This window comes from Euprymna scolopes, chromosome 11, assembly GCF_053919585.1.
Source record: "Euprymna scolopes isolate OS-2025 chromosome 11, ASM5391958v1, whole genome shotgun sequence".
Lineage (NCBI taxonomy): Eukaryota > Metazoa > Mollusca > Cephalopoda > Sepiida > Sepiolidae > Euprymna > Euprymna scolopes.
Genome location: NC_136492.1, coordinates 39,882,578 through 39,896,835, shown reverse-complemented (window position 1 = coordinate 39,896,835; position 14,258 = coordinate 39,882,578). Strand labels below are relative to the sequence as shown.

General features: G+C 27.4%; 1 protein-coding gene across 2 annotated transcripts in view; it reads left to right on the top strand.

Moving 5' to 3' along the window:
- The window catches only part of LOC145287842 (mitochondrial enolase superfamily member 1-like), a 400,234-nt gene that overhangs the window by 142,555 nt on the left and 243,421 nt on the right, over nucleotides 1–14,258 (top strand). For both annotated transcript variants that reach the window (XM_080135718.1, XM_080135717.1), the window contains exons 5-6: nucleotides 1,422–1,448; nucleotides 3,046–3,086. In XM_080135718.1, coding sequence (XP_079991844.1) covers nucleotides 1,422–1,448; nucleotides 3,046–3,086 — 68 coding nt within the window. The remainder of the gene's footprint in view (nucleotides 1–1,421; nucleotides 1,449–3,045; nucleotides 3,087–14,258) is intronic.

The window sequence follows — 14,258 nt, the reverse complement described above, 5'->3', positions numbered from 1 at the left end:
AGCGGATTCATATATACCTTATTTTTGTATGGTTTTATTGTTGTCCTCGAAAGTTCGTTTTTTTCTTTCTTTCTTTCTTTTTCTTTTTTTATTTTCTTTTTTCACTCCGTCCCGTTCTCCTGGGTTTTTCTTGAAGATTGCGTGTTTCACCATATTATGGTATTATTACCATACATTAACATGGGTACTAATTAGAGGTCAGCATTTCGGTAGGCTCCCATTTCGGAGCGCCTCCGATAACAGGGAGAACTGGAGTGCTGAAATAGAAAGAAATACTGGTAAAAGAAGACGTTGTCTTCTTATAAAAATGAGGACGTGTAACGCGACTTTGTTATGAATTCATGAGGATTTATATATCCAATATATGTGTGTTTTCCGAAACTCGGGTTACAAAGAAAGACAGTGCATTTTGTAAAGTCTGTATTAATGTTCAATGCTCCTCTTGGCTACCTAACGGGGCTGAGGAGTGAGGCGTGTGTTCTGTCTCTAGTTGCCGTGGAAGTAAGGACGTTTCCTTCACTCGAATGTCCTACGTAAACCGTTCTCGCTTTTCATTGGCTGGAACCCCTGATGACGTATAAGAAGAAAGGAAGGAAAAGAGAAAAGAGTAGGGAGAAAGAGATAACTAAGCTGAGAATACAGCCTAGTCTCGTAGTAGTAGCAGCTCGCTCCACTATCACACATGATCTCGTTGTTTTGCACAAACACAACCTAACTTTTGTATTTCCTTTCAGATTTCAGACAAGCCTCCAACTTGTCCAAAATCCAACTTGTCCGAAATCCAACTTGTCCGAAATCCAACTTGTCCGAAATCCTTCTGCTATATTTTGCAATCCGTTTTAATTTATCTGTGCCGAGGTACGGTCATATTTATCTTTAAACAAATGCCCCAGCTTCCAAATCAGTCTCTTCCGGTTTAATCAGAGACACCTGCCACCTGGAAACATGCGACTACACTCTCCCCGGCGATTCTCTGAATAGACAAGGCAATGAGCATTATGAACTTACACTTAAAGCCACACAATTAGAGAAGACAAACATACCACTCATCTTACACGAATTTTTCACTTTTAACGTTTTACAAAACACAGAACATCAGTTTTATTGCAAAGCTTTGCTACTTAACATTCATCTCGTTGTTTGTGACAATCAACTTGGAACTGTTGTTATTACAACTATCTTGCCACATGAAACAACTAAATATAAAAACGAAAGAAAATATACTTATGACTATGACACTTATGACTGTGACAATTATGACTATAACATTTATGACTGAATATGTTTTTGTATACATCGTTTTTTTTTTTTTTTTCATTTAATCGATATTTGTCTACACTGTTACAATTGTGTCCATATTTGGATATATGTGATTTTTCTTTGATTTTCCTTCAATTTTAATATTTCTATTTCTCTTTCAGCCGTTGTGGAAACTAATAACTGACATGGTAAGTATGTTCCTGCAGGCATAAACCTTTTTTTATCAATCTAAACAATAAAAATATTTTTCTTTTATTATTTAGCAAATATAAATCATTTGCTATATTTGTTGAGGTTGAGTAAGTAAACATCCTTATCCAAAAGCCAGAAATAATATGAAGAGCGTTAAAATATCTATCCTATATGTTGTATATGGGATATGGAGAGTAGACAGTTGACCTTGAGTTTACTTTCGGCAGCCTTGTAACTTTCACTTCCCTTATTTTGTCCTTTAGTTCTCACGTTCCATGAGCGATGTTTCTGACAAAGTAGGAAGAATTGTTGTTTTCTGGGTCAGAATCTATAAATCTGTTATTGTTGGTTAATTTTTACCTTTTTGTAGCTCCTCACATCAAGTGGCTTCATGCCTTGCCTGGAGCGATTTCTATTAAAAAATATGAAATAGACGAAAATTTATCAATTAAGTGTATAACGATGCCGGCTCCTATATATATATCAGACAAATATTCAAATATTCGACCAGAAATCCTAAGTAGGCTGTTTTTTTCTCAGTTATTCTTGACTGACCATTAGAACTGATTACATCAGTTCTCCAGTTCACTCTTTCCATTATTATCCAGGCACTCAGAAAGCCAACGACAAGTTATCATAGCATCAATCGTCTGGGGAGTTAAATGAATCCACCGTCGTTATTCACTTCAATAGTATCACATACCTTCCATGTCCAACTTTGTTATTTATTATATGAATTACAAAACAAAAATCATACATTTATATTACACTAGCATGGGTGCCCGGCGTTGCCCGGGTGTTTGGAGGTGTATGCTGAGCAAAAAAAAAAAAAGGGTAATTTTTTTTTAATTTGACCCCTATACTGACCCCTAAGCATTTATTGTTTTGGGCTTAAATCAAATTAGATCTTTGATCAAGGAACATATATCTTCCCTGAGCAAAAAAACAAGAACAAAAAAAGGTCAATTCTTTTAACTTTGACCCCTATTATTTATGACCCATTAAAATTTATTGTTTAGGGCTCAAATCGAGTTATTAAGTTAGATCCATGTCCAAGGAATTTATATCTAAAATTCCAAGTGTTTAGACCCCAAATTGTCGGAGGAGTTTGGTAGAGTTCTCAAAGGTCAAATTGTTGAACTTTGACGCCTTAACAGCCAGATTTTTGGCCTAGCTAATGTATTGTATTGTAGCGGTATGTTTCCTGTGTATGCTGGTAATAAAACTAATACCAAGAGGTCGAGATTAGTAGAAAGTCAGCAGAAACTATCATTGACGACCAATTACTGACTTCTCTGACTCACTCACTTTTCGTCATGTGACGTTACATCCGTTTCTATCAATTTTCATAGTCGGGTAGAATTAACCCTCGATGTCACTAAGTTGAATCAGAGTGAAGTTCTATTTCAACTAACCAAATTATATACTAACGGGTCTAGTCGTCCAATATTTAACAGCAAGTACTGACGAGAGTGATAATTTCAAAAGTGCGTTCCAGTGTTGGTAAAATTGAACAACTCACGAATTATTATCATTAGTGAGTTGTTCAATTCTGCAACATGTATCTATTGCTTTTCGTCTTTTTCATTACAGGAGCCTGAGAAACTGGTGTCGACAATTGATTTCCGATATATGTAAGTATGACATTTCTTAAGGAAAAGTTTATGTATAAATCACATTGTTTCGGTTGCATTGAAAATAATTAATTTTAGGCAGAATTAAATTAAAACACCCCACCCCACCTACACCCACATCCTCACGCCCTATTTTGTAAAAAAAAAAAAACATTTTGGATTGCTATCAAATAAACATATTTAAGATTATAAATGTTTTGTAGAAATTCGTTTCTGTTTGCTGACTCTTGCTAGTGTGTAGGAATGTGCGCGTGAGATGAAGGAACCGTTATGTCAGTCATTGAGTTCTTTCCTTTTACGACTTGTTCCCCTCAGCTCAAAGGTCATGAGGGGTTGTTGTTAATGAATGTTCATTGGATGCTTGACGAAGGGAATGATTTCTGAAATTTTCCTACTGAATATAATAACACAAAAGAACAATAAAATCTCTATCGCTACTATATATCATACAAAAGTCACTTTGTGTGTGCATGTGTGAGTTCCTTCCTCATAGGTTCCGAAACAGATGAGCCTATCTTTTGCAAATTTCAAACAAAAGTAATTTACATATCCGGTAGTGTTCTTAGATATGTTTTGTACAGAAATTCATTTGATATACTTATCAAAATCCAAAACCAAAACAATCCGATCTTAAAAACTGTGACCCAAACACCTATGGTGGTCGAATTTTACATTAATAACAGTTATAATAGAGTTAAATAAGAACTTTTATTACGGAACAATTCCAAGCAACATTCAACTGCCTTGCTGATTCCATTTGTTTGTCGATGATGCAACCAGACTAGGGAAAAGTAGCTTCTGACTTTTAGGTCAATTTTTAGGGACGGTCGGCGTCCGAACAGATTCGATGGAAATTTACTCCGATACGCGATTATGTACGGAGCCAATCAGAAGAGAAAGGCATGTGTTGTAAAAACCCTGATTGTTTAGTTTGGACAGAGGGAGCTTCATTCTCCACCCTTCCCCTGAATGAATTGTGCACGAGTGATTTTTCTTTTCGAGGAAATTGTAATAGGGTTGATCTGACATCAAGCTGAAAGCCCCCGACCACTGGGAAATGTGCCAATCTCTCTCGCGTACAAGCTGAAAACTTTAGTTGAATACTTTTGTCACATATCGTATTTTGCACAAAGAAACATAGATTTGTGTTTGGATACAACCCTCACTGCTGATAATTACTCGCTTAACCGCAACAAAGGTTTCCCACCACATCTACATCTGCTGTTGGTGACAACATAGAAAGAGAAGAAAGAAAAAAGTCAGATTCACGTAATTGTAGCTGTCAATTTTCCATCTGTCGAGAGTTACAATATACGAAAATTGAATCCAACATTATGGGTGACTGTTCCTCCAGTGCTGTCGGTTGCAGATGATGTGACACATGTTGAACTGTGGACTCTGGTGATTTAATTCCAACTGCCAATACAATTATCTTGCGCAGTGGTATTATATTAGTAAAAATGCTATCGGTCGCAGAAGATGCGACATGTGTTAACTGTGGACTCTGAAGTGATTTAATTCCGACTGCCTCTTTGTAGAGTGGTATTAGAACTTGTAGTCTGTGAGAGCCTTGTCTAGTCTCACACAAAAACACGCGTTCACATCCCAAGCCATATTTCTTGTTATATACATACGCGCACAAAAACATACGCGCATATGTACACACAAGTAGATATATTCACGTTCGCGTACATACACTCACATTCACGTGTATACACACACACGCTAACGTACGCACACATGGACAACGCCACTTCCCTTTCGAAGGAAATCCACACATGCGCAAAAGACCACCGGAAACAAATATAAAAGCAAGACAAATAAGCTGCTTTCTCCTTTTTCTCGAGCTGAGCGGTCGTCGGACAATTCGCCCCCCCCCCTTTCGGGGCACCCCCGCGCGTCACGTCCCCTGCTACTATGTATGGGGCACGAGCTAACAGACAGTACGTACACCTTACGCGTTTTCTATCTTCATGGCCTGGATTGATTTTTTCTCATTTTCACTCACTCTCGCTATACTACAATAGACTTTCCTTCTCACCAGCTAATAGCGAGAGACGCACACCAAACTGGATTGACTTTTTCTCATTTTCTTTCTCTTTATATACTACAATAGACTTTCCTTCTCACGAGTAAACAGACGCACGCCTCACTAAACACGTTTCCTTTCATTTGTTTCTTCACGAAATAAATCCTAGTTCGTTTAATTCAAGTAAACGCGTTGTTCGTTGCTTCCTTAAAGCAATTCAGTTTACCTTTCTTAATTCATTTTTCCTATTTTGTACGACTGGGGGATATGTATAATAATATATATACATATATATATTATATAATATATATGTATAATGTATCCAACAGTCTGCTACAAGTCTTATAGTTTCTGTTGATATAATTTTTATAAATAAGAAAACCAACGACTGGAGTTTTTTTTCTTTTTGTGAATACGTCCACCAGGAAAATTATTCCTTGTTATATATAATATTCAATTGATATAGTAAACAAACTCATGATAAATTTGATAAACTACATTATCATGATTATTTTCTACTCATTTATTTTTATTTATTTATTTATTTACTTTTATTTTTATTTATTTTATTTTATTTATTTTTTAATTTTTTTTGACAATTAGTCCACACAGAAAATCGAGAGGTTGAGGGAATGGTAAGGATATGGTAATTACAATCCACTTAAAATAGCATATAAAGCAATTATATGGAACATACAAAGGAACACAATGAGGGGGAATCAAAGTATCTACAATACATATATAGAAATGACATAGGATAAAAAAATCAAAGTATCTACAATACATATATAGAAATGACATAGGATAAAAAAATCAAAGTATCTACAATACACATATAGAAATGACATAGGATAAAAAAAATCAAAGTATCTACGATAAATATATAGAAAAGACATAGGATAAAAAAATCAAAGAATCTACAATAAATATATAGAAAAGACATAGGATAAAAAAAATCAAAGTATCTACAATACATATATAGAAAAGACATAGGATAAAAAAATCAAAGTATCTACCATAAATATATAGAAAAGACATAGGATAAAAAAATCAAAGTATCTACAATACATATATAGAAAAGACATAGGTTAAAAAAATCAAAGTATCTACAATAAATATATAGAAAAGACATAGGATAAAAAAATCAAAGTGTCTACAATACATATATAGAAAAGAAATAGGATAAAAATAATCAAAGTATCTACAATACATATATAGAAAAGACATAGGATAAAAAAATCAAAGTATCTACCATAAATATATAGAAAAGACATAGGATAAAAAAATCAAAGTATCTACCATAAATATATAGAAAAGACATAGGATAAAAAAATCAAAGTATCTACCATAAATATATAGAAAAGAAATAGGATAAAAATAATCAAAGTATCTACAATACATATATAGAAAAGACATAGGTTAAAAAAATCAAAGTATCTACCATAAATATATAGAAAAGACATAGGATAAAAAAATCAAAGTATCAACGATACATATATAGAAAAGACATAGGATAAAAAAAATCAAAGTATCTACAATACATATATAGAAAAGACATAGGATAAAAAAATCAAAGTGTCTACAATACATATATAGAAAAGACATAGGATAAAAAAATCAAAGTATCTACCATAAATATATAGAAAAGACATAGGATAAAAAAATCAAAGTATCTACAATACATATATAGAAAAGACATAGGTTAAAAAAATCAAAGTATCTACCATAAATATATAGAAAAGACATAGGATAAGAAAATCAAAGTATCTACAATACATATATAGAAAAGACATAGGATAAAAAAATCAAGGTATCTACAATAAATATATAGAAAAGACATAGGATAAAAAAATCAAGGTATCTACAATAAATATATAGAAAAGACATAGGATAAAAAAATCAAAGTGTCTACAATACATATATAGAAAAGAAATAGGATAAAAATAATCAAAGTATCTACAATACATATATAGAAAAGACATAGGATAAAAAAAATCAAAGTATCTACAATACATATATAGAAAAGACATAGGATAAAAAAGTAAAGTATCTACAATACATATGTAGAAAAGACATAGGATAAAAAAATCAAAGAATCTACAATACATATATAGAAAAGACATAGGATAAACAAAATCAAAGTATCTACAATAAATATATAGAAAAGACATAGGATAAAAACATCAAAGTATCTACAATAAATATATAGAAAAGACATAGGATAAAAAATTCAAAGTGTCTACAATACATATATAGAACAGAAATAGGATAAACATAATCAAAGTATCTACAATACATATATAGAAAAGACATAGGATAAAAAAAATCACAGCATATACAATACATATATAGAAAAGACATAGGATAAAAAAAATCAAAGTATCTACAATACATATATAGAAAAGACATAGGATAAAAAAAATCAAAGAATCTACAATACATATATAGAAAAGACATAGGATAAACAAAATCAAAGTATCTACAATAAATATATAGAAAAGACATAGGATAAAAACATCAAAGTATCTACAATAAATATATAGAAAAGACATAGGATAAAAAATTCAAAGTGTCTACAATACATATATAGAACAGAAATAGGATAAACATAATCAAAGTATCTACAATACATATATAGAAAAGACATAGGATAAAACAGCAAAGTATCTACAATACATATATAGGAAAGACATAGGATAAACAAATAAAAGTATCTACAATACATATATAGAAAAGACATAGGTTAAAAAAATCAAAGTATCAAAATACATATATGGAAAAGACATAGGTTAAAAAAATCAAAGTATCAAAATACATATATAGAAAAGACACAGGATATAAAAATAAAAGTGTCTAAAATACATATATAGAAAAGACATAGGATAAAAAAAATCAAAGCATCTACAATACAGATATAGAAAAGACATAGGTTAAAAAAATCAAAGTATCAAAATACATATATAGAAAAGACATCGATTAAAAAAATCAAAGTATAAACAATACATATATAGAAAAGACATAGGATAAAAAAAATCAAAGTATCAACAATACATATATAGAAAAAACATAGGATAAAAAAATCAAAGTATCAACAATACATATATAGAAAAGACATAGGTTAAAAAAATCAAAGTATCTACAATACATATATAGAAAAGACATACGATAAAAAAAATCAACGTATCAACAATACATATATAGAAAAGACATAGGATAAAAAAAAAGCAAAGTATCTACCATAAATATATAGAAAAGACATAGGATAAAAAAATCAAAGTATCTACAATACATATATAGAAAAGACATCGGATAAAAAAATCAAAGTATCTACAATACATATATAGAAAAGAAATAGGATAAAAAAATCAAAGTATCTACAATAAATATATAGAAAAGATAGGATAAAAAATCAAACAATCTACAATACATATATAGAAAAGCCATAGGATAAAAAAATCAAAGTATCTACAATAAATATATAGAAAAGACATAGGATAAAAAAATCAAAGTGTCTACAATACATATATAGAAAATAATTACGATAAAAATAATCAAAGTATCTACAATACATATATAGAAAAGACATAGGATAAAAAAATAAAAGTATCTACAATACATATATAGAAAAGACATAGGATAAAAAAGTAAAGTATCTACAATACATATGTAGAAAAGACATAGGATAAAAAAATCAAAGTATCTACAATACATATATAGAAAAGACATAGGATCAAAAAGTAAAGTATCTACAATACATATGTAGAAAAGACATAGGATAAAAAAATCAAAGTATCAAAATACATATACAGAAAAGACATAGGATAAACAAGTAAAGTATCTACAATACATATGTAGAAAAGACAAAGGATAAAAAAATCAAAGTATCTACAATAAATATATAGAAAAGACATAAGATAAAAACATCAAAGTATCTACAATAAATATATAGAAAAGAAATAGGATAAAAATAATCAAAGTATCTACAATACATATAGAGAAAAGACATAGGATAAACAAAATCAAAGTATCTACAATACATATATAGAAAAGACATAGGATAAAAAAGCAAAGTATCTACAATACATATATAGAAAAGACATAGGATAAAAAAATCAAAGTATCTACAATACATATATAGAAAAGACATAGGATAAAAAAATAAAAGTATCTACAATACATATATAGACAAGACATAGGTTAAAAACATCAAAGTATCAAAATACATATATAGAAAAGACATAGGTTAAAAAAATCAAAGTATCAAAATACATATATAGAAAAGACATAGGTTAAAAAAATCAATGTATAAACAATACATATATAGAAAAGACACAGGATATAAAAATAAAAGTGTCTAAAATACATATATAGAAAAGACATAGGATAAACAAAATCAAAGTATCTAAAATACATATATAGAAAAGACATAGGATAAAAAAAATCAAAGCATCTACAATACATATATAGAAAAGACATAGGTTAAAAAAATCAAAGTATCAAAATACATATATAGAAAAGACATAGGTTAAAAAAATCAATGTATAAACAATACATATATAGAAAAGACATAGGATAAAAAAAATCAAAGTATCAACAATACATATATAGAAAAGACATAGGTTAAAAAAATCAAAGTATCAAAATACATATATAGAAAAAACATAGGTTAAAAAAATCAATGTATAAACAATACATATATAGAAAAAACATAGGATAAAAAATCAAAGTATCAACAATATATATATAGAAAAGACATGGGTTAAAAAAATCAAAGTATCAAAATACATATATAGAAAAGACATAGGTTAAAAAAATCCAAGTATCTACAATACATATATAGAAAAGACATAGGTTAAAAAAATCAAAGTATCTAAAATACATATATAGAAAAGACATAGGATAAAAAAATCCAAGTATCTACAATACATATATAGAAAAGACATAGGTTAAAAAAATCAAAGTATCTACAATACATATATAGAAAAGACATAGGTTAAAAAACTCAAAGTATCTACAATACATATATAGAAAAGACATAGGATAAAAAAAATCTAAGTATCAACAATACATATATAGAAAAGACATAGGATAAAAAATAAGCAAAGTATCTACAATACATATATAGAAAAGACATAGGATAAAAAAAATCAAAGTATCTAAAATACATATATAGAAAAGACATAGGATAAACAAAAATCAAAGTATCTACAATACATATATAGAAAAGACATAGGTTAAAAAAATCAAAGTATCAAAATACATATATAGAAAACACATAGGATAAAAAATGCAAAGTATCTACAATACATATATAGAAAAGACATAGGTTAAAAAAATCAAAGTATCAACAATACATATATAGAAAAGACATAGAATAAAAAAATCAAAGTATCTACAATACATATATAGAAAAGACATAGGATAACAAAATCAAAGTATCTACAATACATATATAGAAAAGACACAGGATAAAAAAATCAAAGTATCAAAATACATATATAGAAAAGACATAGGATAAAAAAATCAAAGTGTCTACAATACATATATAGAAAAGACATAGGATAAAAAAGTAAAGTATCAACAATACATATATAGAAAAGACATAGGATAAAAAAAATCAAAGTATCTACAATACATATATAGAAAAGAAATAGGATAAAAAAATCAAAGTATCTACAATACATATATAGAAAAGACATAGGATAAAAAAATCAAAGTGTCTACAATACATATATAGAAAAGACATAGGATAAAAAAAATCAAAGTATCTACAATACATACAAAGAACAGACATAGGATAAAAAAATCAAAGTATCTACAATACATATATAGAAAAGACATAGGATAAAAAAATCAAAGTGTCTACAATACATATATAGAAAAGACATAGGATAAAAAAGTAAAGTATCAACAATACATATATAGAAAAGACATAAGATAAAAAAAATCAAAGTGTCTAAAATACATATATAGAAAAGACATAGGATAAAAAAATCAAAGTATCAACAATACATATATAGAAAATACATAGGATAAAAAAATCAAAGTATCAACAATACATATATAGAAAAGACATAGTATAAAAAAATCAAAGTATCTACAATACATATATAGAAAAGACATAGGATAAAAAAAATCAAAGTGTCTAAAATACATATATAGAAAAGACATAGGATAAATAAAGCAAAGTATGAACAATATATATAGAAAAGACATAGGATAAAAAAATCAAAGTATCTACAATACATATATAGAAAAGACATAGGTTAAAAAAATCAAAGTATCTACCATAAATATATAGAAAAGACATAGGATAAAAAAATCAAAGTATCAACGATACATATATAGAAAAGACATAGGATAAAAAAAATCAAAGTATCTACAATACATATATAGAAAAGACATAGGATAAAAAAATCAAAGTGTCTACAATACATATATAGAAAAGACATAGGATAAAAAAATCAAAGTATCTACCATAAATATATAGAAAAGACATAGGATAAAAAAATCAAAGTATCTACAATACATATATAGAAAAGACATAGGTTAAAAAAATCAAAGTATCTACCATAAATATATAGAAAAGACATAGGATAAGAAAATCAAAGTATCTACAATACATATATAGAAAAGACATAGGATAAAAAAATCAAGGTATCTACAATAAATATATAGAAAAGACATAGGATAAAAAAATCAAGGTATCTACAATAAATATATAGAAAAGACATAGGATAAAAAAATCAAAGTGTCTACAATACATATATAGAAAAGAAATAGGATAAAAATAATCAAAGTATCTACAATACATATATAGAAAAGACATAGGATAAAAAAAATCAAAGTATCTACAATACATATATAGAAAAGACATAGGATAAAAAAGTAAAGTATCTACAATACATATGTAGAAAAGACATAGGATAAAAAAATCAAAGAATCTACAATACATATATAGAAAAGACATAGGATAAACAAAATCAAAGTATCTACAATAAATATATAGAAAAGACATAGGATAAAAACATCAAAGTATCTACAATAAATATATAGAAAAGACATAGGATAAAAAATTCAAAGTGTCTACAATACATATATAGAACAGAAATAGGATAAACATAATCAAAGTATCTACAATACATATATAGAAAAGACATAGGATAAAAAAAATCACAGCATATACAATACATATATAGAAAAGACATAGGATAAAAAAAATCAAAGTATCTACAATACATATATAGAAAAGACATAGGATAAAAAAATCAAAGAATCTACAATACATATATAGAAAAGACATAGGATAAACAAAATCAAAGTATCTACAATAAATATATAGAAAAGACATAGGATAAAAACATCAAAGTATCTACAATAAATATATAGAAAAGACATAGGATAAAAAATTCAAAGTGTCTACAATACATATATAGAACAGAAATAGGATAAACATAATCAAAGTATCTACAATACATATATAGAAAAGACATAGGATAAAACAGCAAAGTATCTACAATACATATATAGGAAAGACATAGGATAAACAAATAAAAGTATCTACAATACATATATAGAAAAGACATAGGTTAAAAAAATCAAAGTATCAAAATACATATATGGAAAAGACATAGGTTAAAAAAATCAAAGTATCAAAATACATATATAGAAAAGACACAGGATATAAAAATAAAAGTGTCTAAAATACATATATAGAAAAGACATAGGATAAAAAAAATCAAAGCATCTACAATACAGATATAGAAAAGACATAGGTTAAAAAAATCAAAGTATCAAAATACATATATAGAAAAGACATCGATTAAAAAAATCAAAGTATAAACAATACATATATAGAAAAGACATAGGATAAAAAAAATCAAAGTATCAACAATACATATATAGAAAAAACATAGGATAAAAAAATCAAAGTATCAACAATACATATATAGAAAAGACATAGGTTAAAAAAATCAAAGTATCTACAATACATATATAGAAAAGACATACGATAAAAAAAATCAACGTATCAACAATACATATATAGAAAAGACATAGGATAAAAAAAAAGCAAAGTATCTACCATAAATATATAGAAAAGACATAGGATAAAAAAATCAAAGTATCTACAATACATATATAGAAAAGACATCGGATAAAAAAATCAAAGTATCTACAATACATATATAGAAAAGAAATAGGATAAAAAAATCAAAGTATCTACAATAAATATATAGAAAAGATAGGATAAAAAATCAAACAATCTACAATACATATATAGAAAAGCCATAGGATAAAAAAATCAAAGTATCTACAATAAATATATAGAAAAGACATAGGATAAACAAAATCAAAGTATCTACAATACATATATAGAAAAGACATAGGATAAAAAAGCAAAGTATCTACAATACATATATAGAAAAGACATAGGATAAAAAAATCAAAGTATCTACAATACATATATAGAAAAGACATAGGATAAAAAAATCAAAGTATCAAAATACATATATAGAAAAGACATAGGTTAAAAAAATCAATGTATAAACAATACATATATAGAAAAGACATAGGATAAAAAAAATCAAAGTATCAACAATACATATATAGAAAAGACATAGGTTAAAAAAATCAAAGTATCAAAATACATATATAGAAAAAACATAGGTTAAAAAAATCAATGTATAAACAATACATATATAGAAAAAACATAGGATAAAAAATCAAAGTATCAACAATATATATATAGATAAAACATAGGATAAAAAAAATCAAAGTATCTACAATACATATATAGAAAAGACATAGGATAAAAAAATCAAAGTATCTAAAATACATATATAGAAAAGACATAGGATAAAAAAATCCAAGTATCTACAATACATATATAGAAAAGACATAGGTTAAAAAAATCAAAGTATCTAAAATACATATATAGAAAAGACATAGGATAAAAAAATCCAAGTATCTACAATACATATATAGAAAAGACATAGGTTAAAAAAATCAAAGTATCTACAATACATATATAGAAAAGACATAGGTTAAAAAACTCAAAGTATCTACAATACATATATAGAAAAGACATAGGATAAAAAAAATCTAAGTATCAACAATACATATATAGAAAAGACATAGGATAA